The sequence below is a fragment of the Camelus bactrianus genome, chromosome 1, assembly GCF_048773025.1.
Source record: "Camelus bactrianus isolate YW-2024 breed Bactrian camel chromosome 1, ASM4877302v1, whole genome shotgun sequence".
In the NCBI taxonomy this organism is placed as follows: domain Eukaryota; kingdom Metazoa; phylum Chordata; class Mammalia; order Artiodactyla; family Camelidae; genus Camelus; species Camelus bactrianus.
This window is the reverse complement of record NC_133539.1, coordinates 1710534-1738510: the sequence shown is the minus strand read 5'-3', so window position 1 is coordinate 1738510 and position 27977 is coordinate 1710534. Positions and strand designations below refer to the sequence as shown.

Here is a 27977-nt window from a genome sequence, read left to right as displayed (position 1 = left end):
GGCGGAGCGCAGGGCGCGGGGCGGGACCGGCGACAGCGGCGGCTCGGGGCGGCAGAGCGAGCGCGGCCGAGTCGGCGCCGCCATGGCCACCGTGGATCTGGAGAAGCTGCGGATGTCCGGGGCCGGCAAGGCCATCGGCGTGCTGACCAGCGGCGGCGATGCGCAAGGTGGGCGAGGGCGCGCGGCCGGTCGCCTGCGGGCGGGGGTTCTGCCTGTCCCCAGGGCCCTGGGGCGCGCCCGCCACCCTCAGCCGGGGCCTGCGGCGCGCGACCAGCAGGTCCTCCTGCGGGGCTGCGCTTTCCGCCGCCTCCTCGTGCCCATCCAGGTCCCTGTCCCGAACCCACCCGGACGAGTCCGGGCCTGCGTACGTGCCACCCACCACGGCCTCTGCGCCCCGCCCGCCGGGGGTGTGACTGCGCGGCCGGCCGTGGCGGGACGAGACGCTCTCAGCGCCCCTGCCGCCCCGGGCGCTGCCCACACCCCTTCCCCGGTGGCTGTTGTCGGGAGCCCATTTCCTGGAGGCAACGCCAAGCGGAGGTCGCTGAGGTTCTGAGCAGGTCCCCGCAGGCCTAGAGCCCGCTCTTCCTGGTTCTGAAGCGCAACCTGGGGGCACAGTGCTTCCCCCAAACCACCGCCTCCAGGGTGGCTCTGGGGCATTTTTCCTCAGTGCAGACCTGTTCTCACCGGGCTTGTACAGGGGAAGCCAAAGATGGCCTTCCCGGTGGCCTGCCCAGCATCCTACAGCCAGGACCTGGCAGAGCTGGGTGAGTGCCCCTCTTGTGGGTCTATCCTGGCAGCCCCCTCCTGGGGGCCTGACTGCTGCTCTCCAGTGCCTCTCTCTGGGGATGACCAATGTGGCACCTGTTGGGCCTGGGCCTGGCCACACCACACACCTTGAACCCCAGGAAAGACCTTAAGTAGCCCAGGGAGCAGGCCTGGAAGAAACCCAGCCCGCACCCTTGGGCTGCACGGCTGGGCGGGGTCTGCCTCCTTCCAGATCAGGAGTGTAGACACACACCTCCTCTCCCTGCCTCAGGCCCCAGACTCCCCTGTCCCCACTCAGAAGCGGGGAAGAGGTCAGAGGGGAAGAGGTCGGAGGAAGCGGCTCTCACAAGGGGCAACCCAGGTGGGGGGACTGAGTCAGACGAGTCAGCCACTGTCTGCATCGCGGCCTGCTGCGAGGCGGGAGGCCTCCCGCGGGTTCGAGCTGAGCCCTCTGGACCTGGCAGGGCGGGCACTGTGCTCTGCTGCACGTCCACAACCCCGCATGGCCAGAGCACTGGCTGCCTGTTGCTGGGGGATGACGGCTCCCTCTCAGAGCATGGCCAGTGGGCGGGGCCGCGGGAGGAGAGCTGGTGGAGAAGGTGGTCTTGCGGAAGCATCATCCCTGAGACTGGATCCCGGGAAGTGAGAGGGCTAGACCCGCCTCTCCAGAGAGGTCCTCTCGGAGGCAAGGCCCCTCTCCCTGCCTCGTGCGGCTCCGGGTCTCCACCCCAGGCTGCCAGACCCCAGGCTGCCGTCTGCACAGGGGAGACAGCAGCGCTGGAGGGAGGGCTGGGCTTGATGAACAAGGGCGTGTAGGCAGAGGTGCAGAGGTGCGGAGCCCGGTGGGCGGCGTGCCCCCTCCCCCCTGCACAGGCCAAATAGGGTGAGGGAGCGTGGAGGTGCAGTGCTGCCATCCCGGCAGGTGGGCCAGCTGAGGGCAGAGCCTGTCTGACCTGCGGGTCTCCACTTGGCCAGCCCTGCCCTGGAGCCCCACACAGAACAGGCAGTGCTTCCTGGATGCCTCGGAGTGTGGCCGTCAGCGTACCACCGGCTGGGCTGACCAGCAGCCACCTCACCTCCTGCAGGTGTCCTTGCTTCCCTATTCCCCTAGCGGCTGTCACCATGATTTTCTGGTTGGGGCTTTGAGAGAGGAGGACTCCGCCAGCTTCCCCAGTTTAGGGCTGGGACCGAGGCCTGGAGGAAGATGAGGGCCAGCTAGCTCTCTGCGGGGTAGGGAGCCTTTCTGGTTTGTAAGTTCTGAAAGCCAGCCAGTGGGTGTCTGCCCTGGGCCCACTCACTCTTGCTTGCACCACTCTGGGGACCTGGCTCCAGACGGTGGGTTCCCAGTTTGCCCTCAGGGGTCCTCAGTGCCTTCCAGATAAGGCTGACCTTTTGGGACCTGCTGGTGCCACATGGGCCCTCCCTTGTGTGCTCTCCCATGTGGGTGCGGGGCCGACAGCAGCTGCAGAGAATGGGTATCCACCCTGATGTGCGCTTGCCTCCCAGATGCTAGTCTGCGTTTGTTGGAACGAGTGAAAACCAGCCAGCCTCATGGCATGGAGGGCCAGACCCTATCCTGGTTGGGCCAGCCTGGACCAGCTCTGTGATTTGACCCGAGCACTTCCCTCGGGCCCCAGTTTCCCCTTCTGTAAGCAGTGGGGAGAGGCCAGGATGAGCCACCGGACAGGTTCCTTCCAGCCAGCCCAGAAGCCATGTCCTCTGCCCTTCCTGTTGGCCAGAGTGCCCATCTGTGAGTTGAGGAAAGGCAGTTGTTGTTCAAGGATGTTACTTTGTACAAAAGTGACTACAAGGCTGTAAAACAGCCCAGCTCCCCCTCCATTGACCCCCTGGGTCTTGGCCCTGGGTGGCCCCAGCCCTGTCCCTCAGTAGCACCCAGGACCGGCCTTTTCCAGGCTGCTCAGTGTAGCTGGTGATGGCCTGTGTTTGCAGGTGAGGGCTCCCTCCCCATCTTGTCTGTCCCTGCCTGGCTCTGCGTCTTCACATCAGCTGACAATTAGATGCTGACCTGCTGGACCGCATGTCCTCTCAGGCTCACCTCTTTCCTGTCCGTTTGGCTTTTCCGGAAGCTAATTGTGATGAAAATTCACCTTAGGGACAAACACGACAAACACGTCCTCCTCAGACATCAGTTTGTGATGTCAATTTCCTCCAGCAGGAGGTCCTCAGTTGCAGTCTCCCTGGCCTGCTGGAGGGTGAGGGTGACGTGTTGAGGGTCAAGGGTCAAGGGTCGAGGCGTGGTCCGTCAGCTGCAGCTTTTCTCCTGCCTGCTCCTCTGACCCTCGGGGCTTATGGCTGCTGCCCAGGGTTATTTCGAGAAAGAAAAGCAGATTAAAGGCAACTAAATAGGCTCTTTTAAGGAAGGCAGCTTACAGTGAGGTTTACTAGGCAAGGAAACCCACGCCCTTAGGCCTCTGTCTCCATGGCAGCTGGTACAATTCCTTTCCAAGATTTGAGAGTGTAATATGGTCATTTGCTCTCTGCCACGAGACTGCAAACAGTACCTTAAGCCTGGGGCCCTCTGCTGTCCTTGGGGCTCCGGACAAGGCCTCCAGGCTGGCTAGTGGGATGGCCATGACCTCTGGTTGGACGGTGGCCTGGGTCTCCGGCTGCTGCCCCCCCTGTCCCCACCCTCTCTCCTCACCCACCCGGAACTGCTGGCCTCCCTCCTGCTCCCAGAGGCGGGGCTTGGACCTTGAGCCCCAAGTGGCCTCACCCCAGCAAGGGCGGCCAGGGGAGGCAGATACCTGAGAGTGAAAAGCCTCGGCTGGCCAAGGCCCAAGAGGTGGCCGGATGCTTCTGCAGGACCCAGAGCCTGCTGAGGGGCGCTGGGGGGTGGGGGCAGCACTGCAGCTGTTTCATCTCATCTGGCAGGGGCCGCGAGGGCAGGCAGGGCCGGGAGGGCAGGCAGGGCAAGGAGGGCAGGCAGGGCAAGGAGAGTGCAGCTCACAGCCCCCTGGCCTCAGGCAGCAGGACTTTCGGCCCTTCAGATTTAGGTTCTGGGGGCAGCCCAGCTGTCTGGGAGTATGTATGTGGGGTGCACTCTCTGGGCTCCTGCCCTTAACTTCGATTTCTGCAACCCCACTTCCATCCCTTTGGGAGATGAGAGACATTTATGCTTTCTTTAGAAATGGGATTTTCTTGCTAAAGGCAGGTGTGTAAGCCATGGGCATGGCCAGCTCAGGGTCCGTCTGGCCTCTGTGCTCCACTGACCCTGGCCCTGCCCTCACCTGCTGGGATTTCTCATCTGCAGAATGAGGATAGTGGCAAATTCCCCAGCTGATTTCCCAGGAGCTATGTGCCGGGAGCCTTGGGCTGGAAGCTGTGGGCCGTGGGCCGGGAGCCGTGGGCCGGGAGCCATTGGCCGTGGGCAGGGAGTCATGGGCTGGGAGCTGTGGGCCGAGAGCTGTAGGCCACGGGCCGGGAGCTGTGGGCCGTGGGCCGGGAGCTGTGGGCTGTGGGCTTGGAGCCCTGGGCCAGGAGCTAGGGCCGTAGGCCGGGAGCCATGGGCTGTGGGCCAGGAGCTGTGGGCCTGGAGCTGTGGGCCGTGGGCCTGCCCTGGGAGAGGCTCTTCCTGCAGAGCTCTTCCTGAGGTTCTCACTGCTGTCCAGCCCTCAATGCCTTGTCTGAGAGCTGCTCACTCCCTGGGCCCTGCCTCCAGGCTGGAGACAGGGTGAGACTTGTGTAATCAGGGTAATGGTCGAGAGTCATCGAGTTGGGGTCACCATGTGGACCACGCATGCTCTAGGGATCCTGTGGGTGACAGCACTCCTGCAGGATGCCCAAGCTGCTAGGAACTGCCCCTCCACCAGCTCAGGGGGCCCGGAGGGCAGGTAAGGGCTTTCCCAGCCTGGGGACAGACCACAGGATGTGAGTGTGGGCTCTGGGCCAGGCCTGCGGGAGGAAGGCGGGGGAGCAGGGGTGGTCCCCGGGGCGAGACTGAGCACAGGTCACCTCTGTGATCGGACCCCCAGACCTGGCATCAGAGGCTGGGACCTGGGGTGGGTGGCCTTGGCCAACTTTCTTCCTCTTGAAGACCAGTGTCTGTCCTGCCCGTCCCACTGATAGCTTTTGTGACAGGAAAGGTTTGAGGCAAATTGCCTCCAGCTGCTGATTCCCAGGCCTCAGCCATGGCCCCCTGCCAGGTGGCAGTCAGGGTGGGGGCTGGGCCTGCCCCGGGTGCCCGCACAGGGCCACCCACCTGGCATCTGACCTGGTATCTGACCTAGCATTCTCTGGGCTTGCGGGGGCTGCAGCTGTGTGCGTCAGGCCACCTGGAGGCCCCGTCCCACCCTCAGACAGCAGCAGGGGCTGCCGCGTTGGGCTACTGCTGGTGCACCTGTCCCCCGTGGGGCCGCCCATGGGGCTTCCTCGGGTTGTGCCTTGTGAGCCCTACTATGGGCCAGGCCCGCGGGAACTGACCGCAAGGAAACGGGAGTGAGGTTCCATTGGACTCTTTTGAGTATTTCTTGTGAGCTGCGCTCTCTTCCTGCCCCACGATTGTCTGTCTTTCCAGGAAGCCTATACTGCAGGGTAGCTGCTGTAGACAGGGGCTGGGGCCAGGGGTCAAGGAAGCGAGGTGACCCCCGAGCCTGGTGGCCCCGGTGTGCATGAGGCCATTTAGCTGACTGCCGGAGGCCGCCAGACCCCCCCCAGTGAGGCAGGAAGCCCCATAAAAAGACAGGCAGGGCCACTACTCTCCTGCCAGCACCATCCGGTTCCCTGGCTCAGAGGCTGTATCTCACTTTTTGCCTCTGAAACGGCTTACTTACGCCTAAAATTCTATTGGTTCCCTGAGCTCACTTCTGATTGGTTATTTCCTTCACTCCTGATTAGTTATTTCCCTAACTCCTGATTGGTTCATTTCCCTAACTTCTGATTGGTCCATTTGTAGTACTTCATTTGCATGGAGCTCACTTCTGATTGGTTATTTCTCGCCCTCCTAATTGGTCCATTTCTACAAAGCTTGTTCTTAATTAGTCAACTTTCCTTATACCTCATTTGCATATGATGTTGCAAAGTGTAAACTGGCAGCTTATAAAAGCTGGTGTAACCCTACAGACGGGTCCAGAGCTTGGAGTGTTAACTCCTGTGGGCTTCTTGGTGTAACAAGCCTGAGTTCTCCGTCTGTCCGAGGGCTGTTTGGTCTCTCGCCTGGATTCAGGTAGCTGTCACAACTGAGCTGGAACACAATATTCGGCAACACCAACAGTCCCAGACCCTAGCCTTAGGGGGGGGTGTTGTCCTCCCTTGTTCTATGAAGGCCACTCTCCAGGCCGTGGGGCAGGGGGTTTATGGCCCCAGGGCCAAGGGACACTGACTTTCAGGTATCCCCTGAGCTGCCCCCCAGTGTGGTGGCCCAGAGTCCAGCAGAGGCTGAGGGTGGGTTTGGAAGGCTGCTGCCCCCTGTGTCCCACCTGTCTCCTCTTTCATCCTGGGGTCGTACACCCTACTTGCTGAGATTCCCCCAGGTCAGGGTCTGGTCACAGGAGTAGGAGGGGTGTGGTGCTGAGCAGCAGGGGCCACAAGTGAGCACGAGGCAGGCTGAGACCAGACACAATGTGGCAGGTTTGCACCTGCCTGTTCTCCAGACTCTGGAGGAATCCAGTCCAGGTGGGGACCTTCCTGGGCAGCTTATTTCCAAATGCTTGGAAGCTGGAATGACACTGGGGTGGGGTTCACCCTGTGCTGGGCTTGGGCTCCTGGCTCAGTGTCCCCTGAGATGCGGGGAGCGAAGGTCCAGGGCCCCGACACCCCAAGTCTCCACTGACGGGCGTCTCCCTGCCCCTTCGCAGGCATGAATGCCGCCGTTCGAGCTGTCACGCGCATGGGCATTTACGTGGGGGCCAAGGTCTTCCTCATCTACGAGGTAAGGTGCTGGGTGGGCTGCGTGCTCTGGCCGGGAGCAGGGGGAGGAGGGGGGTGAGGCGTGGGGGAGGGAGGAAGGATGGTCGATCCTGTCCCAGCACAGTCATTGTCATTGTTCAATCCCTGAGGCCCAGGCCCAGAGAGAGGCTGGTCAGGACAGACGGGTGGGGTGGGGCCAGCCCTGCTCCGGGATGGTGGTGGGGAGCCCGCCCTCCAGCCTGGGGACTTGTGGTTGGGTGTGTCACTTGAGAGAGGAGGGCATGAAGCTGCCTCCTGGGAGGCCCGGGACCTCACCCCGACCTGATCCCCAGCCCTCTCACGTCCTCATTACCTAAACCTGAGTTTGCATTACCCTCAAACTGTTTACAGCAAGTAGTCTCCTTGCATAAAGCAACAGAGTATCATTGTTCCATCTCATCCTGGCCACAGATGCTGCCCACTTTGCTTTGTATCTCCCCCAGTCCCTCCCCCACAAATCCCTGTCTCCATTTGGGGCACACGTATGCGTATGCGTGCGCATGCGCGAGTACACATGCCCTAGAATTCTCTTGTGCTTTGTACTTTGTTTCGTTGCTTTACTAGAATGTAGTGAACCCCCTACTCTGCTCCTTCCGGAGCTTCCCTCCTCCCACCTTGGGCGTGTCCGAGTCCTGTCCCTTTGCCCTGGCCCAGGTCAGGCCCTTCCCCGCCAGCCCTGGCTGTACGGGGCTGCCTGAATGTTCTGGAGGCCCTACCCTCCCACAGGATCTGGACCCTCAGACCGGCTTCGATGGCCAGGACCCTGCAAGGCCCTAGGTCATGTTTGGGAAGCACTTATCTTCAGAGTCTCAGGGACCTGTGGCCTCAGGAGCTGGACAGGTGGGACCCTCGCCCTGATAATGGTGTAGAACCTTCTGGAGGACAGGGTGAGATTCTTCAGAGAGTGGCCTAGTTTTGTGGACAAGTGGCCTCCAATCAGGGAGGGGAGGGCCTAATGCCCGGCTCCCGGAGGTCGTACACATGTGATGGGGCATCCCTTCACCTCCCTGACCGTCCATTTCTTCTTCTTTGAAGTGGGGAGGTGAGGGCACGAAAGCTAGTGCAATGTTGAGAGTAAAGGCACTTTTCACAGCCCTGACCCTGAGACGGGCTCGGTGAATGGGGCTGTTTTTATTCACCTGTGGCTTAGAGCTCAGAGATCAGAGCTGACACAAGGCCGGCTGCGGGAAGGGCGCTGGGACTGCAGCCCGTTCTGAGGCTGCCAGGGTTCCTGGCCAGGCAGGAGTGGAGAAGGCAGAAGGAGGGGAGAGGGGAGAGGGGAGGAGCGACACAAAATGGATGGAGGTTCGTGAAGACATTCTCGAAGTTTCCCGGGCCAGGAAAGGAGGGTGTGTCCGTGAAGCTTCGACTCCAGCTGGGAGACCCCTAGCTTGTCGGGGTCTCTGGGGACTGCCGGGGTGCACAGTGGGGCTGGGGTCGGGCTGCCCCGTGCGCGGGCTCTGTGCCCAACCCTGGGGCTGCAGGCAGGACAGCCTGCACCGGGCCGTGCCTGCTGTGGGGCTTCAGGTTTTCTCCCGCTTTTCCATACGGGGAGGCGGGGGGTGGTGTTCGTCCTCGTGGCCGAAATCCTGACCAGAGGGAGAGGGGGGACGAGGCCTGGCCTGAGTTGGAGAAGGTGGCTTGATGGTCCTTCAGGTGGAGGGCCGTCCTTTGGCCCCGGGAACCTTCTCCGAGGCCTGCTTCCTACCCCCTCCCCCAAGGGCGGGAGCATCTGCCCCGCCTGCCCCCAGGCCTCGCTGCCCAGGAGCTGCAGGCCCCGTGACCGAATGACAAGGGTGGTAGGAGAGAAGGTGGGTCACAGAGCAGATGCCCAGAGCCGAGCCCCAGGCAGCAGCGGTGGCTCATGGAGGGGTTGGGGAGGCCTGCGTGGAGGAGGCGGCCTTGCTCATCTCGGCTCGGTGGTGCTGTGTCTTCTCACCATTTGTGAAAGCGTGTGTTCTCTCTCCAGACTGTATAAAGAACGCCTGCTAACAAAAAGGGGTCAGGAACACGATAGACGAGACAGGCAGGGCGCTGGGGCAGCCTGTCTGGCCGAGGCTGTCCAGGGGGCCATAGGGAAGAGGCTCAGGGAGAACCACCTGCAGGGACCACACACAGCCTCCATGGTGGAGACCAGCACAGCCTGGCTCCGTGGGGCTGAGCGCCCAGAGGCCCCACCGCGTTGCCAATAGGCGAGGAGGTCATCTCAAGCACGTATGGCCGTGCCGTTGGTGGCTGGTCCCACACCCAGCAACCCAGGAGCCCTTTCCTGCGATACGTGTGTCTTTAGCAGCATTATTTCCAATAGCCCCAAACTGGATCCCTTGGGAATGTCCATTGACAGGGGACAGATCGTAAACGTGGGCCCGCACAGAGGCCTCCCGCACGGCAGCGAGTGTAGACACTGCTGCCCACGCCCCTTGGGGCCTCGCAGACACCGGCCTGGTGAGGGGAGCCAGACACAGAGCGGGTGCTGCGCTGTCATTTCCGCATCCAGTCAATGCCCTTGGGAGGTGGGCTGCGGGCGCTTCTGGGAGGGGAGGTCCCGGCAGGGCAGGGGGCCTGCTGGGCTGCTTCTGTTTCCATCCCGGGCGTGGTGGCCCGGTGTGGCTCGTGGTCACTCATCAAGGGGGCTGCCCTTGACAGGAGTTACGCTGCATGGTAAACCGTCCTGCAGGCCCTGCAGAGGGGCTCCGGAAGGCCCGTTTGGGGGCCCCCGTCTCTCCCTTGATAGCCCCTGACTCTGGGTGACCCGGGCCCTGGGGTAGAGGGGCCTTGGCGGTCGGGGCCCCTGGGCCCACTTCCTGCCGGATGGGGTTTTGGCTGAGGTTCCACCGGTCCTGCTTCCATCGATGGTGCTGTCTGGTTGCTGTGTGCGCCCATCTCATGCTGTCCTCTCGGTTTCAGGGCTACGAGGGCCTCGTGGAAGGAGGCGAGAACATCAAGCCGGCCAACTGGCTCAGTGTCTCCAACATCATCCAACTGGTGAGGCTGTGGTTGGTGACTAAGAGGGAGACACGGACACACACAGGACAGACCCAGAGGGACACAGACACGCCCAGAGACACACAGACACACAGAGGGACACACGGACACACACAGGACAGACCCAGGGGGGCACAGCCCTTCTGGGTCCCCCAGTCCCCGTCTGCCCAGTACCGGGATCTCTCTGGTCCCCGCTGGTGCAGGCTCCCTCTCCTCCATGCAGGGCGGCACCGTTATTGGCAGCGCCCGCTGCAAGGCCTTCACCACGCGGGAGGGCCGCCTGGCTGCGGCCTACAATCTCGTGCAGCGTGGCATCACTAACCTGTGTGTCATCGGTGGGGATGGCAGCCTCACGGGCGCCAACATCTTCCGCAGCGAGTGGGGCAGCCTGCTGGAGGAGCTGCTGAAGGAAGGTGGGTCCGCATCCGAGCCCGGACAGAGCGCCTTTAGCTGGGGAGCAGGCAGGAGTGGAGGCAGGCAAGACGTTGCCTGGCTGCCAGCTGGGAGGAGGGGTCCTGTCCTGGCCCAAGGCCGGGTCTACCCTAGACGGCTCCCCGAGCCGAGGGCCTGGTTTGGCGGGGAGTGAGGTCAGTGAGCTCGAGGCCCCGGGGTCTCAGCGTCAGGGACCCGCAGGCAGTGCTGTCCCCCTAGGGCTGGATGGCAGCTCCCAGGTGGACTCACCAGCGCTGTGTGATTCCTGGATGTGGGTTACGGACTTGCCAGTTTGCAGAAGTGTAATAGTTAAAATTTAATAACTTTAGACACAAAGTTCCAGGGTCTTTGGGTTGGAAAGTGATCTCTTGGAGCTTGGTCAGTTCCGTGCCACTCGTGGGGGACCTGGAGACGAGGGGTGCACTCTTTGAGGCTCCCCGGAGGTCTCCTGGTCAGGTGGTGAGTCTGCACTCGGTATCAAAAGTTCAGCTACTGCCCCCGCTGCTCCCCTGGCTCCCCGGGAGTCCCACTGCTGGACCTGGGGAGGGGGACCAGAGCCTTAGGACCTGACCAGGCTGCACTGCTGGGTGGGCTGGGGGTGCGGATCGGGGTAGAGGTCTCGAGCTGTGTATGGTGGCCGAGGGAGCCGGGTAGGAGCGGTGAGGCTGCAGCCCACCCCGGCTCCTCTTTCTCCAGGCAAGATCTCAGAAAGCACGGCTCAGACCTACTCGCACCTGAACATCGCTGGGCTGGTGGGCTCCATCGATAACGACTTCTGCGGCACCGACATGACCATTGGCACAGACTCGGCCCTGCACCGCATCATGGAGGTCATTGATGCCATCACCACCACCGCCCAGAGGTGAGCGGGGCCCGCAGCACCCAGTGCCCGGCCGCCGCCCGGCAGGCGAGCTCAGGGGCCTGTCTCCCGGTGAAGGGGCGAGGCCGCTGCTCTGCGCTGTCTGCGTAATTGTCTCTGGGAGTCTGTACTGACTACCTACCTGGCTGGGGGGTGATGCATAGTGGGGTGAGCACAGGGGCTTGGGGTTAGGGTCCCCAGCCCGTCAGGCTGCCCCGAGCCCCAGCAGTGCAGCCGGCTCTGACAGGCTGCCTACGGCCCTGGGGCCGTGGTGACTCCGCCAGGGGTCCCCGGCTAGTGGCTGGTGAGGCCAGCCCCATGCAAGGCAAGAGGCTTTCAGCCTCAGGAGCAGGTCAGGGAAAAGCAGCCTGAAGCCGGTTCTGAGCCCGACAGGTGGCTCTTGGTGCAGAGGCCTGGCCGCCCTTGAGTGACAGAGGCTGCCTGTCCTCGGGCTGCTCCCTTGTCCTTGGTGTCTCCTGGGCATTCCCTTGGCAGAGGTGGGGCCGTGGGAGGCCCGGACTCGCAGCTCAGCTCAGCTCAGCTCAGCGGGGCTGGGCACTGATGCCATCTGCCCTTTCCGCGTCCACAGCCATCAGAGAACCTTCGTGCTGGAGGTGATGGGACGACACTGCGGGTAAGGGGGCTGCCCTGGTGAGCTGGGGGGCCCGTGGCTTTGGGGGAGTGGGAGTAGAGGCTTGGCACCTCCCTGGTGGCTGGCACATAGCAGGTGTTCACTTAACGCTGTAGGTGTGAGAGCTGGGGGTGTGGGGAGTCCTGACTCTGGGGCTGGATGCAGCTCAGAGATGTACCTCCCCCGAGACCCAGGGTCCGGAGTCTGTGGCCCACCCCACTCAATCCCCATCCCTCCTGCTCCTCCAGGTACCTGGCCCTGGTGTCCGCCCTGGCCTCGGGGGCTGACTGGCTCTTCATCCCGGAGGCCCCCCCTGAGGATGGCTGGGAGAACTTCATGTGCGAGAGGCTTGGTGAGGTGAGCGCTAAGGTCTCTTCCCAGAGAGCAGGTGTCCTGGAGCAGTGTCACTGGGATGGTGCGGCCAGCTCTGGCTGGGCCGTCTTCACTCTGGTTCAGCAAGCACCTGCAGGTGTCCCTCTGGGGGCGGCCCCAGTGAGGAGTGGGGATGGGTTCGGTGCTGACTGCGATGCACATGCCTGGGGGCCCGCCTCCGAGGGCAGAGGGGGCCGAGAACACTCAGGCCACTGCTCGAGGCTTGGCTCTGTGTGGTCAGTGTTGATGCAGGGGAAGGGGCAGAATCAGGGATGTGGTCAAGTTGGCTTCCCAGGGAGGCTGTGATCACTGAGCCTGAGCTGGGGGAGGTGGCCTTGTGAAGATGGGCAGGCAGGGACAGGGACAGGTGGCTCCAGCTGAAGAGACCCAGAGTGGGCTGTGGAGGCAGGAGTGGGTGGGCGGCTGAGGCTTCATCCAGGGTGGACGGGCAGGGTGCCTGAGACGGGTGCCTGGGACGCGGCTCTCTGGGCCCCTCGAGGTGGAGTTGGGGGCTCCGGGACAGAACAGGCAGGTACTCTGCCCTGGGGACTCCTGGGACCCCTCAACCAGGGCAGGGGGCCCCTCGGCTAGGCCCGGGCTCAGCGGTAGACAGGACGGCCATGACAGGGTAGGGGGAGGTGCTGCCCTGGGAGAGAGAGGTGCCTTCAGATGGGGGGGCCAGGGGTTTGAGAGCTGTGATCTGCATTCAGGGCAGGGGAGCCCCTGGGATTGTGCACCCAAGTTCCCACTCAGGCCCAGTCTGGGGCCCTGAGGGGCTGTGCCCACCCACAGTGTCCTGTATGCCCCGGCCCAAGGGCACACTGAGCATGGAGGCTGCCGGGGGCTGGCCCCTTTGTTTTGAGTCCTGGGAGGTCTGAGGGGGCGGGGAGGCCTTCTGAGGGAGGCGGGTGGGCGGGGCTGGGGCCGGCCCTGGAGCGTCCCTGTGGCCAGGCGGTGGCACCACTCCCATCCACTACCAGATGCTACTCTCCCCTCCCCCCAGGGCTGTGCATCCCTACGCAGGGCAGGGGAGGGGCTGAGGGTCTTTACCGGCTCCTGGAACCGTCCCCAGTGGAACCAGGGGTAGGGCTGAGCCGAGCCGAGTGGGTGAAGCTGGCCAGAGGCCCCTGCCCTCCCCTTGGCTGGAGTCCTCGCGGCCCAGGCGCTGGGCCCGGTCCTGGCGCTGATGCCCCTGGCTGACCTCGGCCTCGGCTCTTTCACTGCGAGCTCGGGGCCGAGCTCCCTGGAGGCGGCCTGGACCCAGGGCTGCACACGCTGGCTCTTGCCTGCTCTGTGTAAGGCCCTCAGGACCTCCCTGGGCTTCCCGGAGCCTCAGGTTCCCCACCTGTTACGTTCAGGTGTCACCCTCTGCCCTGCTCACCTCCTGGGCTGCCGAGTGAGGCTGAGGGAGGTACAGGCTCTTCTGCTCCGCCTGCAGCCCTGTCTCTGGCTGTCTCACTTCACTGCACCAGCGCCACCTCCTCCAGGCAGCTCTCCACCCCCCCGTTCCCCCTTTCTTCGCACCCAAACCTCGTAGGAGCTGCTCTGACCCTGTCTTTCTCTCTAAGGCTCTTCGGGTGCTGTGGGGCAAACGTGGGGCTGGTGGGTCAGAGTGACACCCTCAAACGTTTCTTGAGGAAATAAGTAAGAAGCTCTTTAAAATTCCCAAAAAGATTTGTGTTTGCAGCAGGTAATAAGTAACGCTAATTTGTTCACCCCCAGCTGATGTAGGGCGCCTTCCCTCAGCCGCGGGAGGGGGAGGGGGAGGAGGAGCCCCCCGGCCCCCTGAAGCTCCCCCTCCCCAGCCCCACCCCCGGGAGGGACAGGGGGTCCTGGCTCCCCCATCGCAGCGCACCCCTTGCCCCTGGCCCACATGACCCCTGAGGTGGGACCCAGGGAGGGCTTGCGGGTGGCGGCCATGTCTGGGGCAGGTGTCTTCAGGCGGGTGGCTGAGCGCTGGGGCGTCTCTGACCCAGACTCGGAGCCGAGGGTCCCGACTGAACATCATCATCATCGCGGAGGGCGCCATCGACCGCCACGGGCAGCCCATCTCCTCCCGCTACGTGAAGGACGTGAGTCGGGGGCCCGGGGTGCATGGGGTGGACGGGACCTCAGTAGGGGCTCCCTTTTATCTCCAGTCCCCAGGTGCTCGTGCTGGGGCCCCACCCCTGGCTTCCACAGGGAGGAGGCTCCTGGGAGGAGTTTCCTCACTCCCAGCGATTGCCAGATGTGGGGTGGGTGCACTGGGGCTCCCTGAGAAGCCCTGGGCCCCCAAGGCTGAGGTGTGGCCCCCACCTGTTGGGGGCCCCCAACCCTCCGGTTCCCAGTCTTCATTCAGAACATTCCCCACCAAAAGCCTTGTCCAGTTCTCCAACAGTGTCCCAGTGACAGGGTCCAGCCCCTACTGGCCCCCAGTGACAGGAGTGCCCACTGCCTATCTGGTACCAGATTCACAACAGAACAACTGGGTTTTCGGGGAAGCCTTTCTCCCTGTGACCAGGTTCTGCCCCAGGGCCCTGGGCCTGCATCCCAGAGTGAGGCACAGCCCCGGGAGCCTCTGTGCCCTTCACTTTGGCCGCCCGTCCTGGCCTTGCGTCCCTGGCCAAGTGCTGCCAGGAGCCGGCCCGTCTGCCGATCCCTGTGCCTTGGGCTTCGCGCTGCTGTGCCTGGCGGGGCCGGACCTGCAGGGGCTGCAGACCATGACGTGCTCCCGCAACCCACACACGCGTGGGCGCACACACTCACAGCTCACACGGAAACACACCCCCACACGCTCGCACAGAAGCACACACCCAGGTACACGGAAACACACTCAGACTGACGTGGAAACATCACGTTCACACAGGAGCGCACACACACACGCGCCTGTGGAAACACATCCTCAAACTGACACACAAACACACGTCTGCACAGTCACGTGGAACCAGGCGCTACACACACGATGTACAGGTGAACCCTGGACTGACTCTGTGGGGTCCCTGGGGGGCCAACATCCCAAAATCCCTGAGGCAGTGTTGGGGAGAGGATCAGAGAAGGTTGGGGGCCATGGGGTGGCAGGTCGGTGGGGGTGGGGCAGCGAACTCCAGGACCCCCATCTCTTTGTCCCAATGAGCAGCTGGTGGTCCAGAGGCTGGGCTTCGACACGCGTGTGACGGTGCTGGGCCACGTGCAGAGGGGAGGGACCCCCTCGGCATTTGATCGTGTCCTGGTAGGTGGCCCTGGGCGTGGGTGCATGGGTGGGCGTGGGTCCACGACTGAGTGTGAGCGGTTTTTCATTTTTGCTGGTGCTCTTGGGTGAGACTGAGGCCCGGCAGCCGAGACCCTGCCCCTCTTGGTGATGGCTTTGGCTGGTCCTGGAGGAAGGAGGGTGGAAGGAGCAGCGGGCCCCGTGGGTCTGACGTCCAGTTCTGGGTCTGGCCTGTGGCCTGGGAGCCTTGCCTCTCGGGGCCTGGGTGCTGGATCCTGGCTCGAGTGCCTTCGCCATCCTGATTACTGGTCCCACCTCACCCTCTGCTGGGTGCGAATCACGGTGCAGCCACAGGGAGATAGGGTCTGGAGCCAGGAGGGCCCCAAGGTGGTAAAGGGCCTGAGCGTGAGTGCTGGTCACCTGGGGGTGGGGGAGCTGTGCCCGGGCCACTGTGCTGGTGTGAGGCCAGACGACTGGCGTGGGCCTGGGGGAGCTGCTGGGCTGACCTTTCCCAGGAGGCCTCAGCTCATCTTCCATCCTGCGTGGAGCAGTGGGGACACTGATCTCGGAGGGGGCCTGTCCAACCTGGCCAGTCACCCTCTGCCCCCTCTGTGAAGCCCCAGGGTTGCATTCAAGGAGCCTCCTGAGGGGCCTGAGACAGAGCGGCCAAGCGCTGGCCCTCCACCAGGCCTGGCGCAGGGATGTGGCTGCCGGGTGCCAGAATGGGTCAGGGGCCTCCCCTGGTGGCTGGAGATCAGCCTGGCCTGCCGGTTTTGTGAATGCTGGTGGAGACCCCCGAGGCCTGGGTCGGAGACAATGAGCCATCAGAGGAGATGGGCCCAGTGCTGGTCCCCAGCCCAGTCTCGGGGGCGACACCAGCACACAGTGGGTGCATTAAGGAGAGGAGCCGTCACACGGTGATCCCGGGGTACACAGGAGCTTGTCTTCCAAGGCTGTTCCTGACGCACAGCTGACCAGTTGGTGCCCAGGAGGCGGGGGTGAGGCCAGCGGGCATGGCCGGAGGCAGCAGACCGGCCGCTGTCTCACTGAGCAGAGCCGGTGCTGTGGGCCTCGCTCTCTCCTGCACCTGTCTGTTCCCGTTGGCTGTGCTGGGACCTGTGTTTGGGTTTGTCCCCACGGAGGGCAGTCCTCACCTGTTTAAGCTGCCTGGCCTGCTGGCCCACGCCCAGATTTGCGCACACGCCAGGGCAGCAGTGACAAAGGAGCCTCCAGCGAGGAAGGCTGTCACAGCGGAAAGAACTCAGCTCCAGCCCAGCCCAGCCCAGCCCAGCCCCACGGCGGCAGCTGGGGTGCGTGGCCACGCCCTCCTCGTGGGGCTGGCTGAGGCCCCCTGAGATGGTGCCCAGGGGCTATCGTGAGGGATGGTCACTGTAAACGGTGCTAATTATTTTAGAATCTTCTAGCGTGTGTGTGATGGGGTGGGGCTCTGAGAGCTGAGGGCTTGTGCGTCTGCCCGGGGCCCTGTGCACGAGGCTGGGAGTAGTGGGTGCACCTGCCTGAGCCCTGCCCTCCCCCTCCCCGCGCAGAGCAGCAAGATGGGCATGGAGGCCGTGATGGCGCTGCTGGAGGCCACGCCCGACACGCCGGCCTGCGTGGTCAGCCTCTCGGGGAACCAGTCGGTGCGGCTGCCCCTCATGGAATGTGTGCAGATGGTGAGCACCAGCCCGCCCGGGATGGGGGCTCCTGAGGGAGGCGCCCAGGGCCTCAGAGCTCGGCTGTGCTCTGCCCCTCCCCCCTGGAGCCCCAGAGCTGCAGTCCCTCCAGGCCTCTCAGGGCCCTGCCAACAGGCCTGCTGCGAGAGCCCCTCCCACGCATCCCCCTCGGTGTTACTGGAGCGGGCCGCGCACGTCGCCACCTCCTGTCGTGCCTCCACCCAGGGGCCTCGGTGTCCAAGGCCTGCTGTCCAGGTCGGGGAGGGCGGTGTGAGCACATCCCCAAGGTGCTTCCGAGGTGCAAACAGCCCCAAGGGAGATGTGGGTGCTGCAGGGAACCTGGGGGGTCTGAGGTGGGGAGGGCAGCCAGGGGGAACTGGGGGGGCCAAGGGAGAGCCAAAGTCACTTAGCTTCCCAGAGTCGGTGGCCTGGGACAGGCCTTGCAAACTAGGCAGGGGTGCACTGGGACCAGGATGGGAGGGCAAAGGGGGAGCGGGGGCCAGAGCCACTGGGACATTTGATGTGATCAGAGCAGGAACCACGGGAACGCAGAGAGGAGGGGAGGGCAGAAGGAGGCTGAGAGGCTGGCGGTGGGGATGCTGGCTCCCACTCTGCAGGTTTGGGGGGCCCACAGCTGGGGCAGAGCAGCCTCACTCTTTGCTCCTAGGAGGAGTGAGGCCCAGGGATCCCCCCTGGGGAGGGGAGGACCCGGCTGCCCAGCTGGTCTGTGACAGGCCCTGAGGTGGGCTCAGCTGTGGGCGCCAGGCCACCTCCTCCAGCCCGCGCTTCTTTGCTTTCAGACCAAGGAGGTGCAGAAGGCCATGGATGAGAAGAGGTTCGACGAGGCCATCCAGTTGCGCGGCAGGTGAGGGCCTAGTGGCCCTGGCGCTGGGCGGCTGTCTGCTCAGCGAGGTCCCTGGCAGACTCCCGCGTGGCTCGCACAGAGCCGCCCCTGACAGCAGGACACGTCCACCTGCGGAGCTGGCGCTCTGAGCCCCTCCTCCTAGGGCACGGGCCGCGCAGCGTGAGGTGGAGCGGGAGCGACGAGCCCGACCGTCCCTGCGCGGGGAAGCAGGCAGGCTGCGTGGATCCACCGCTCAGGGCAGGGCCTGCAGGGCGGGGGTGAGGGACATAGCACAGGGAGTGACACGGAGCGCACCTGGGGGGAGGGGGAAGGGGGAGTCCGCAGAACGAGGCAGCGGAGGCTGTCCTGGAGGTCGGCTGGCCTGCAGGTCTGGTTCCCGTGGTTCCCGTGGTCATGCTCCCCGACCCCACCCAGGCCGGACGCGGGCACCTGCTTTGCTGAGAGGCATTGGGAGCGTATGTTCCCAGGGGTCTCCACCGCCCAGCGATGGCGCCCAGACGAGGGTGGGGATTGGGGCTGCGCCGAGCCTGGCTCCTTGGTGGCTGAGCTGTGCTGAGCTGTGGGCTGTGGGCTGTGGGCTGCATGTCCGCTTCCTTTCCAGGAACTTTGAGAACAACTGGAACATTTACAAGCTGCTTGCGCACCAGAAAATCTCCAAGGAGAAGGTGAGGCGGGGGTTAGGGCCCACGCTTGGTTACGTCGCAGCCCCTTCCCGCCTGCGTGGCTGCTGGGGTCTGCCTGCCGCCCGCACCCAGGAGGCGGGGAGCTGGCCGGGCTGAGCTGGGGGCCCTCCCTTCTGTCTGGGGTCTGAGCGCTGTGCGGAGAGGCAGGCCTGGCCTCTGCTTGACCAGCAGGTCCCAACAGCCCGCGTCTGGCCTGTCGCTCATCAAATGGCTGAAGGAGACCGTCAGGCCCACTGGCTGGTCTCTGGACAGGAGGGAGCTAGTGTTTACGACGCTTTCCAAAAGGGCTGCAGCCTCAGGAAATGGGCTCTCTTCACAATCAAGATGACAGCAGGGTTCCTTTCTGAAATCCCCAGGGACAAGGAAAGGGTTCTATCAAGACAAACTTGGGCAGTGGGGTCCCGGCACCCCCATTTATCCTGCAAGCTGATCGGGTGGGCGGCAGCTGGTCTCCACATCCCCTCCCAGAGCCGGCTGGGGCGGGACCACCCCCGGGGCATCAGGGCTGGTGTCACCAGGACCCGCTGGAGTCAGGCTGCCCGGCACACCTGGCTGCCGAGTGCTGGAAGGGGCTGCGTGTAGGGAGGTGCGCCGTCTGTGCCGCACACGTGCAGGCGCTGAGGAGCAGCAGGGGGATGGTTGTGAAGGAGCCCGCTGGTAACTCTCACGTTGATCCCGGGCTGAGGTAGTGTGTTGAGTCTATCAGGTTAAATCAACCATCGTCCTTGCGTCAGCATCACCTGCTTCCTCGCGTGTCCTTGGCCTGGCTGCGGTGGCCCCTTTCCTCTGCATCCGTCCTGCTCCTGCAGGGCTTTGTGGGGCGCTGCCTCTGACCCCTGGCGTGGGGTGGTTGCTGAAAGGCGCTGACCGTGGCCCGAGCCCGCTGCCGCCCCATGAGCCGCGCTTGGCCGGCAGTGGCCGGTGTCCGTCCCCTGCCCTCGGCCGAGGGCTTTGCGGGTTATGAGCTGGGCCTGCACTGTAGCTCATGAGGTCTTCGCCAGAGCCTTGTGGAGTCGGGAGGACAGGGGTTTGTCACTCCTGGGGGTGGTCCAGTCACTGGATGGTGTCCAGGCTGGCACGAGGACCCGGGCCCCCTTTCTGGAAGCTGCTCTCTGCTGACTTCTGTCCTGGCCAGTGGTCCCTCCCCAGCCCCGCGCTCACGCTCCCGTCTCCTCCCCTTCTCTGAAGACCAACTTCTCCTTGGCCATTCTGAACGTGGGCGCCCCTGCGGCCGGCATGAACGCGGCCGTGCGCTCGGCAGTGCGTTCCGGCATCTCCCAGGGCCACACGGTGTACGTCGTACACGACGGCTTTGAAGGCCTGGCCAAGGGTCAGGTAGGTGCGGCCGTGCTGAGGCCGGGCTGGGGACCAGGCTTGCGGTGGTGGGGTCTGTGTCTTCGGTCGTTTATAAGGCAGTCCTGGCTTGTTTACGAACAGAGACCAAGAGGCTCACGATGTGGGCACACGGAGAAAAGCCAGTTCAGCGCCCTGGAGGGAAGGGGGAGGGGGAGCAGCTGGGTCCATGTTGGTGGTGCCTGGACCCCGAGACCCCACTCTGACCTGGGGTGTGTCGGTCAGTGCCTGGCACGGCCTCTGTCCCTCCAAAGATGAGCTCTCCCAGAGCACAGGTGTGTCACCTGAGGGGAAGTGGGCGAGTGTCCCCAGCTCGCCCCCCTGAAGCTCTGCCTCCCTCTTACAGGTGCAGGAAGTGGGCTGGCATGACGTGGCCGGCTGGCTGGGGCGTGGCGGCTCTATGCTGGGGACCAAGAGGTGAGTGGCTGGCCACCAGCCCAGGTCCCATGGCCACCGTGGGCATCTGAGGGTGGGAGATTCCACGTGCAGGCTCAGCCAGGTGGGGGGGGGTGGGCTGCAAGGGAAACCAGCTCCCTAGCCCCGGGCTAGGTCCGTTCTGGCCAGTGGCCTTTCCAGAGCGGGACACAGACCCTCCTGCTTGGGGCTTCTGGCTGAGAGCTCATTTGAGGTCGTCTGTGTAGAGGAAGGCTGCTCAGGTGTCCCCACGCCTGCAGGAGGCACCCTCCCAAGGGGGAAGTGGAGCTCCAGCCAGGTTGTCTGGAGGGCAGGGAGCAGTGGCCAGCGCCCAGCGAGGGCGCCTGAGCGGGTGCCTGGCCCTCTGTCCCACTGCCCCCGGTGCTTCCATCTCCAACCAGCAATCACACCGCCATGTCCCCGGCCTGCTTTCTCCTACGGTCAGACATGGCTGGATGTGTGTCCTTCCAGCTGGCCTTCTGTGCTGACACACACATCCATCTGATTTACCTCCCTGGCAGGACGCTGCCCAAGGGCCTCATGGAGAAGATTGTGGAAAACCTCCGCACGTACAACATCCACGCCCTGCTGGTCATCGGTGGCTTCGAGGTGAGGGGCCGCCGCAGGGGAACAGGTGTGGGTGGAGGGGACCCAGGGGCGTGGGGCCCTTCAGGTGGCCCCCCCGGAAGCCCCATGTGCGGGGAGTTACCTTGGACCAGCTGGACACATGGGGGCCACCAGGGTAAGTGTGGTGTGGGCTGGGGAGGGTTTTTACCCTTTCTTGACGGCTTCACAAAGTTCAGATTAATGCCGGGGGTGGGGGGTGGGTAGGGGGAGCAGCAGGGGGCGGGGCAGCTCTGGCCACAGGAGGTGGGGGTGGGGCAGCCTGGGTAGGGGCGCCTCCGTCTCCCTCGCGGGAGGCGGTGTCCGCAGGGCTCTGGTGGAGTTCTGGGCAGCGAGGGGCGTGCGGGTGTGATGCTGGTGCTTCATCAGCCCTAGTGGGTGGCATGTCAGCTCTCGTCCTTTCTCGGAGGAGTCTGAGCCGACCGGTGTCGAGGCAGGGCAGGTGGGCCCCCTTCCCATCCTCCTGGGGGTCTCACAGCCTGTCGTTGGCTGCAGAGCTCCCGGTCGTGGCCCTGGAGGTGGGGGCAGGTGGGTCCAGACGCCCAGCCCCGGGCACAAGGCAGGGGAGCAGGACCCAGGGGGCCTCTGGCCCGGGAGCTGGCCATCCCCTCCTCCGGCCTCACCCCCAAGCCCAGCCTCTCCAGGGTGGGCCCTGAGCTCCCTCCCTACCGCCTACAGGCCTACGAGGGGGTGCTGCAGCTGGTGGAGGCCCGCGGGCGCTACGAGGAGCTGTGCATCGTGATGTGCGTCGTGCCCGCCACCATCAGCAACAACGTGCCTGGCACTGACTTCAGCCTGGGCTCGGACACTGCCGTCAACGCCGCCATGGAGGTGGGCCCGGGACCTCTCCGCCCACACGGGCTGGGGGCAGAATGCGCCCAGAGTGGCTGCCGGGGGGTTGGGGTGTGGGGAGTGGGCAGAGCCCGGCTGCCCCCCAAGGCTTTGCGGGAGGCAGGGAGGGGCGTGCCTCGGGGGTCCCCAGGGTGCAGGGGCGACGGCGGTCAGGGCTGCAGTTGACGTAGTTGAGATGCATAGTGGCGTGGACGTCGGGCCACGGTTCTGTTTGGTGAAGCAGCCGCACGTGGCTCTGGGGGGAACCACAGACTCCGGTTGTGACGGGGAGTGGGAGGGGGAAGTCCCCTTCCTGGAGAGGTCCCAGCAGGCCGACAGCACCTGGGCTCTGTGGGCGTGTCCCCAGTGCTCTCTACCCACTCTAGACCTTTCCTGACCCCCCGCCTGTGACCCCACACGAGCCCAGCTTCTGCCAGCAACTCCGTACTGGGGGGCCTGAAGCTGGAAGGGGGTATGTTGCTCAGGCAGGCTCTGCATGTTATTAAAGGAAAAAGCACAAATAAAACAAGAGACTAGAGGAACCCCCCCGTCACCCACCCACAGACCCCATGCTCCTGCAGGGTCTCCTGTGGATTCACGCGTCCCCTCCCCGACCTGCACCGCTGTGGGTCGCGCACAGCGCCTCCCCCTGGTACTCCTGCCCCTCCCCAGACAGGGGAAGACAGTGTTCAGGTTAACTTGCAGCTCTGAGTTCTGCTGAGGTTGAACATTTTCCTATTCGTTTGTTGCCCATTTGTGGGGTTCTTTTGGAAACTGTCTTTTCCCACCATTTGCCTAATTTTCTCTGGGCACATTTTCTGTCTTATCTGTGAGCCTTTTTGTATCTGTAGGTTCTGGACCTTTTTGCCATAATTTTAGCTGTTTTCTTCCACCTTGCTCTCCGTCTGTAATCTGGGGTTTATCCCTAGTTCAGACACCAACAACCTGCTCATCTGTTTTATTTCTTTCCTCAATTCTTCACCTGCTGCTGTAATTTCATTTTCAAACGCGGAACCGCTCAGTTAGGATAGTCACCAAGTGTCGTGGCGTCATTAGCGTCTGCTGGGCACTCGCCTCACGTGCCTTCTGGTCTTTTGTTTGAGACCACCCTGCAGTGGCAGCAGCCTCTTTCCCTGTTTGCGGATGAGAAACGAGGTCTGTTGTACCCCTGGCCCGAGGTCAGGGAAGGCTTCCTGGCAGCGTCCCCCGGCCTCCACGCGCCAGGTGCCAGCGGCACCCCCTTGTCCTTGGGGACAGAGCCACCCGGACTGAGGGCCCCATTCTGTGTGGGCGTGCGGAGGGCGCGTGGTGAGGCTGTCCGGGCCGCTCTCGATGGTCAGTTGGCTTTGGAGAGAGACCCGGGTCCCCGCTGCGCCATGCGGCTCCCCAGACCCAGGGGAGGGCTCTGACCGCCGCTGGCCCTTAGAGCTGCGACCGCATCAAGCAGTCGGCCTCGGGGACCAAGCGCCGTGTGTTCATCGTGGAGACCATGGGGGGCTACTGCGGCTACCTGGCCACCGTGACTGGCATCGCTGTGGGGGCCGACGCTGCCTACGTCTTTGAGGATCCTTTCAACATCCAGGACTTAAAAGTGAGCTGATCCCCCGCCCCCACCCCCTGCTGCAGACCACCCAGTGGGGCTGAGGGGGCCGTCCTCAAACACCCGGGAGCAGGCCAGGCAGAGGGGGAGCCCAGGCTGAGGAACCGCCACCCAGCAGGCGGGGGGTCGGCTGCCTGCAAGGAGGCCCAGCCTGTGACCCCCTGCGCCCATCACCCCCCCACTGTGCAGGCCCTCAGCCCTGTGGCTTCCGTGGCCTCCCAGCCCTGGCCTGCCCCACCCGGCCTCATGGTCCGGCCACAGGCCCCCCGCCCCACCCCTCACAGTCCTTCCAGGCCTACAGCACCCCCAACCCGCCTGCCCCGGACCAGGCTGACCTGGGTCACATTGCCCCCCCACCCGTTGGTTAGTCTGGAAAATCCCACAGCCTTCAGGTTGGTGGGGTGCAGTTCCAGCTGCTGCCCCAACTCCGCTCACCCCAGCGCCCGCCCCTGCAGGCCAACGTGGAGCACATGACCGAGAAGATGAAGACAGACATCCAGAGGGGCCTGGTGCTCCGGTGAGGCGGCCGCGTGAGCCCCGTCCCGGCGGGAACTTCCAGACCCCAGCCTGCGGGCCAGGGCTGCTGAGGGGCGGCTGGGTGGGGCAAGGCTGGGGCCTTGGGGAGGGGTGGGTGGGTTGAGCTTTCCCGAGAGCCTGTGGCCCAGCCCAGAGGGGCTCAGCGTCCGGCGGAGACCTGAGCCGGCTGCCACTCAGCTGGGGCCCCCCTTCCTCTTCGCAGAAACGAGAAGAGCCACGAACACTACACCACGGAGTTTCTGTATAACCTGTACTCCTCCGAGGGGAAGGGCGTGTTCGACTGCAGGACCAACGTCCTGGGCCACCTGCAGCAGGTGCGGGGTGGGGGTGTGGATTCGGGAAGGTGGCCCCTGCCCCTTCTGGGAGTGGGCCGGGGGTCCCCAGAGGACGCGGCAGGATGAGGACCCTTCTCTGTGCCCCTCCTCACGGGGCACCTGGCCGAGGTGCCACTTTTGCCTCATAGCCAGACCAGAGTCACCCCACAGCACAGGCAAGGAGACAGAGGAGGCCTCCAGACTAGGACGGGGCAGGGCTGGGACCCCTGTGGCAGCCTCCACCTCACAAGACCCCTCCCCTTCTCCGTCTCCTGGGGGCCCTGCAGGAAGCCTATGCTGTGGGATCTCCCAGCCAGAGTTGTGTGTGCCCTCAGGCCTCCCCTCTCCCGGAGGTCTTTGCTCACTGGGGGTGGGACCTGCCTGTCGGATGCAGGGGCCCAAGGAGGCCCCCTGACTCAGTGAGTAGGCACCCCACTGCCTGGCCTCTGGAGGTGGCTTTCAGGCTGGATTAGGGGTGGAGAAAGGGGCCGAGGTGCTGCGGACCGAGGGATGGGGTGTCAGAATTGCCCAGGGGTGCTCGCCTAGGGTCCTGCAGGGCCAGGTTGCTGGGCTCGTGCCCAGGCTGGAGCTGCCTGTGGCCCGTCGCCTCCCTAGCGAAGGCCAGACCCTGGCCTCACCCACTGTGTTTCCAGGGAGGGGCTCCCACCCCCTTTGACCGGAACTATGGTACCAAGCTGGGCGTGAAGGCCATTCTCTGGATGTCCGAGAAGCTGCGGGCGGTCTACCGCAAGGGTACGTGGTGAGGGGTGGCCCGGGCGGACCTGCCCTTGGCAGGGCCCTGGGCCAGCACGTGCCCCTGTCCACAGGGCGAGTGTTCGCCAACGACGCGGACTCAGCCTGCGTGATCGGCCTGCAGAAGAAGGCGGTGGCATTCAGCCCTGTCACCGAGCTCAAGAAGGACACTGACTTTGAGTGAGTGCCTCGAAAGAGGGGTGGCCCACGGGGCTCAGCCCTCCCTGGGGTGGGTGTGCCAGCAGAGCGGTGTGGCCACACTGGAACCCTCACCCCACAGGGCCATCTCATCCCCACGCCCAGGGCTGACCCCAGGCCCCACCCCTCCTGACAGGGCAGGTGGTGAGGGGTCAACGGATGATCAGGTCTGAGGGCACACGCAGCCTGGGCATCCAGGCAGGACAGGGACCCCAGACACCACCACTGACATCCCTCAATGCGTTGGCAAGGGCCGGCGTCCAGGTGTCCCGGGAAGGGATGTGCGGCCCGGGTTGGGGCCGCAGCCTGAGGAGTGGCCCCTCCCCCTGACCGCCGCCCCCCCCGCCGGCAGGCACCGCATGCCCCTGGAGCAGTGGTGGCTGAACCTGCGGCTCATGCTGAAGATGCTGGCGCACTATCGCATCAGCATGGCCGACTACGTGTCTGGGGAACTGGAGCACGTCACCCGCCGCACCCTGAGCATCGAGAAGGGCTTCTGAAGTGCGTCCACACCTGTGTCCGCCTCCCCACTCCCTCCTTCCCTGGGTCTGCGGGCAGGCAGGCGGGGGGCCGGCGGGTGGCGTGCAGGCCTGGCTCCGGGCTCTCACAGCTCCAGTCCCATCCTGCTGCCCCTCAGCTCTCCCCCAGGACAGAGGACCTCGGGCACCCGCTTCCAGTCCAGGGGCATGTGGGGGCGTCTGTGGACACTGCTGCCCCAGTGCCTCAGGCCCCCATGTGGTCCATGCCCTCATTAGCCGCGGGGGGGCTGGTGCTGGAGGCTCTGTGCACGTGGGAAGGGGGTCGTGCCCCGTGGGCCCCACTGCGATCCTGCTCCTGGGTGTACTGGCTAAGCAGAGCTTGTCACTTTTTCTAGAAATAAAATGCCCCCGACTGTGGAGTGCTCGCAGACTCGGGAGCAGGGCCTGCGGAACCTGTGCTGGTTGATAGCCCCCACCTTACACGCACAGGTCTGGGGTCCACCTTTGGCCTCAGGACTGGGCTGGGTCTCAGGGACATGCGCCTTCTGGGGCCACACTCCCCTCCTAGGACCAGCAGCCCCACCCTGGCCATGTGGTGACCTGAGCCCCCTTGCCCTGTCCTGAGGGGTGACAGGCCTGTCCTTCCTCCATCTTGGGAGGCTTTCTGAGGCTGGTTCCCAGGCCTGGAGTCTGACACGGCACGTTACCCCAGACAGCCTGGGCTGGGGTCTTGGGGCAGGTGGCTAATGGGAGCGACCGTCCCAGGAGACACTGTGGGTGGTTGAGGGGAGGGGAGGCAGCCAGAAACTTGTCACCTCTGTGGGCTGTGGGCTGATCCCTTGGAAGTTCCCAGGGAGGGGCAGCATGGTGCCCACACCAGGGCCCCTGGGAGGACAAGCTGGATGTCAGCCCCATGGTCCGCGCCTGGCGGGTCCCTGTCACCCAGAGCTGGCTGCGCATCCACGTCTGTTCCCGCTGGGGACCTAGGCGCTTAGTCCAGGGCTGCTCTGGCCTGCATTCCTGCCCTCGGGGCCTGCGGAGGTCAGGATAGGTTCTGGGATCCATGGGGCCGATTGAAGGTCCCTGAGAAGGGAGTGTCCTGGTGGGGCCTAGGCTGGCCGGGCGGCTCCCTCCGTTTCGTGCTGCCCACTTGTCCCCACAGACCCTGGCAGGGAGCTTGGCCACTCCAGGGGGCAGCAGGCCTGGCGGGGCGGATCCTGCGCTGGGGGCACGCCAGCCTTACCCTGTTGCTGCGAGCTTGGGGCCCCTGGGTGCCCATTTCTGGAGCTGGGCCCCTGCGGTCTCACTGCCTGCTACGAGCATGGGGGGGGGGTCCTGGGGCAGGCCGAGGAGGGACAGTCCCCCAAGAGGCGGAGCCTCTGGAGAGACTAGAGGCCAGTTCCCAGGGCCCAGAAACCTGGGTGTGTGCCTGTGTGTGAGCATCCCTGTGCACGTGTGAGCCCACGTGTGCATGTGTGTGCGCGCTCCCGTGGGCTGGGAGGCTGAGCTCGGGTGGCAGGGACCCTGTCTCGTGTACCGCCGTGTCCTGTCCTTACCACGCATCCACATCCAGCCAGGATGCCATGCCGGCCCAGGTGCTGCCCAGTACCCCTGGACCCCTGCAGTGCTGGGGTGAGGCCCTCCCAGGGCACCCAATGCCCAGCCTGGGGAAGGAGGTGGCGGAGCTAAATTTCCAGGGGTTTTGGACTGGATTTGCTTAAATGTGCCGTTTGGAGATGTGGTAAACAGTGCAGGCCCCAGCCCCTCGCTGGCCTCTGCCAGCTAGGGCATGTCCTCCCAGGCCTGCTGCCGCCTTCCCGGGGCCACGCAGCCCTCCTCGGGGCGTGCCCACACTGGGCACACAGGAGGCTGCCTCCCAGGCTGGAAAGAGGGACATGGCGGAAGGGTGTTAGCAGCCACCCATCCTGTGGCAAGGAGGCCAAGGCAGAGGCTGTGGCAGCTGCAGGAGGACCTGGGTGTCAGGGCCCAACCCTTGCTCAGCTCCTTTGTCACCGCTTCCTCTTATCAGCCAGCCCCTGGGCTCCCCAAATGAAGGGTGTGGTCCCACCTGGACCTCAGCTCTTCTGAGCTCCTGCTGGCAGAATTCTGACGGCAGCGAGAAGGTCTCTGAGCCCAGGGAGGGGAGCCCCCAGCTGCCTCAGCCCTGATCCTGTGAGGCCTATCAGGGAGGGCTGGGGTCACCTGATTAGGGCAGGCCCACCATGACACTCCCTTTTGTTAACTCAGTGAGCTGATTAGGGGCCTTAACTACATCTGTGAAACCCCTTCACCTTGGCCATAGAAGGCAGCATGTCCCTCATGTTCACAGACTGCCCTCTCCCACTCAAGGTGGGGTTCATGTAGGGTGTACACACCAGGGGTCCAGCAGGACCTTGGGGCCACCTGGGATCCCACCCCCCACAGACAACAAGCCTGAGCCTCACTTGCAGGAAAGCATGTGCCCAGCAGTTTCTCAGAACAGGGTGGGGGTGGGGGTGGGGTGTGAGGCCAAGGGCGC

General features: G+C 64.4%; 1 protein-coding gene across 1 annotated transcript; it reads left to right on the top strand.

Annotated features, from left to right (window-relative positions):
- Positions 1-8: 8 nt before the first annotated feature.
- PFKL (phosphofructokinase, liver type) lies at positions 9-25911 on the top strand. The gene is made up of 22 exons (XM_074342988.1): positions 9-167; positions 6579-6652; positions 9577-9654; positions 9878-10067; positions 10783-10948; positions 11535-11579; positions 11825-11933; positions 13925-14020; positions 15064-15156; positions 16683-16808; positions 17609-17673; positions 18275-18338; positions 19545-19691; positions 20056-20126; positions 20645-20732; positions 21426-21578; positions 23005-23169; positions 23634-23695; positions 23918-24029; positions 24683-24782; positions 24857-24962; positions 25333-25911. The coding sequence occupies exons 1-22, from the start codon at positions 83-85 to the stop codon at positions 25478-25480; spliced, it is 2343 nt and encodes a 780-aa protein (XP_074199089.1). The 5' UTR covers positions 9-82; the 3' UTR covers positions 25481-25911.
- The last annotated feature ends 2066 nt before the right edge of the window (positions 25912-27977 follow it).

Excerpts from the sequence above, each read along its gene's own strand:
- PFKL (XM_074342988.1), top strand. The coding sequence starts at position 83 with ATGGCCACCGTGGATCTGGAGAAGCTGCGGATGTCCGGGGCCGGCAAG. Across the intron at positions 16,809-17,608 it reads TCATGGAATGTGTGCAGATG|ACCAAGGAGGTGCAGAAGGC; the intron begins GTGAGCACCAGC and ends CTTTGCTTTCAG. Across the intron at positions 24,030-24,682 it reads TCCTGGGCCACCTGCAGCAG|GGAGGGGCTCCCACCCCCTT; the intron begins GTGCGGGGTGGG and ends CTGTGTTTCCAG.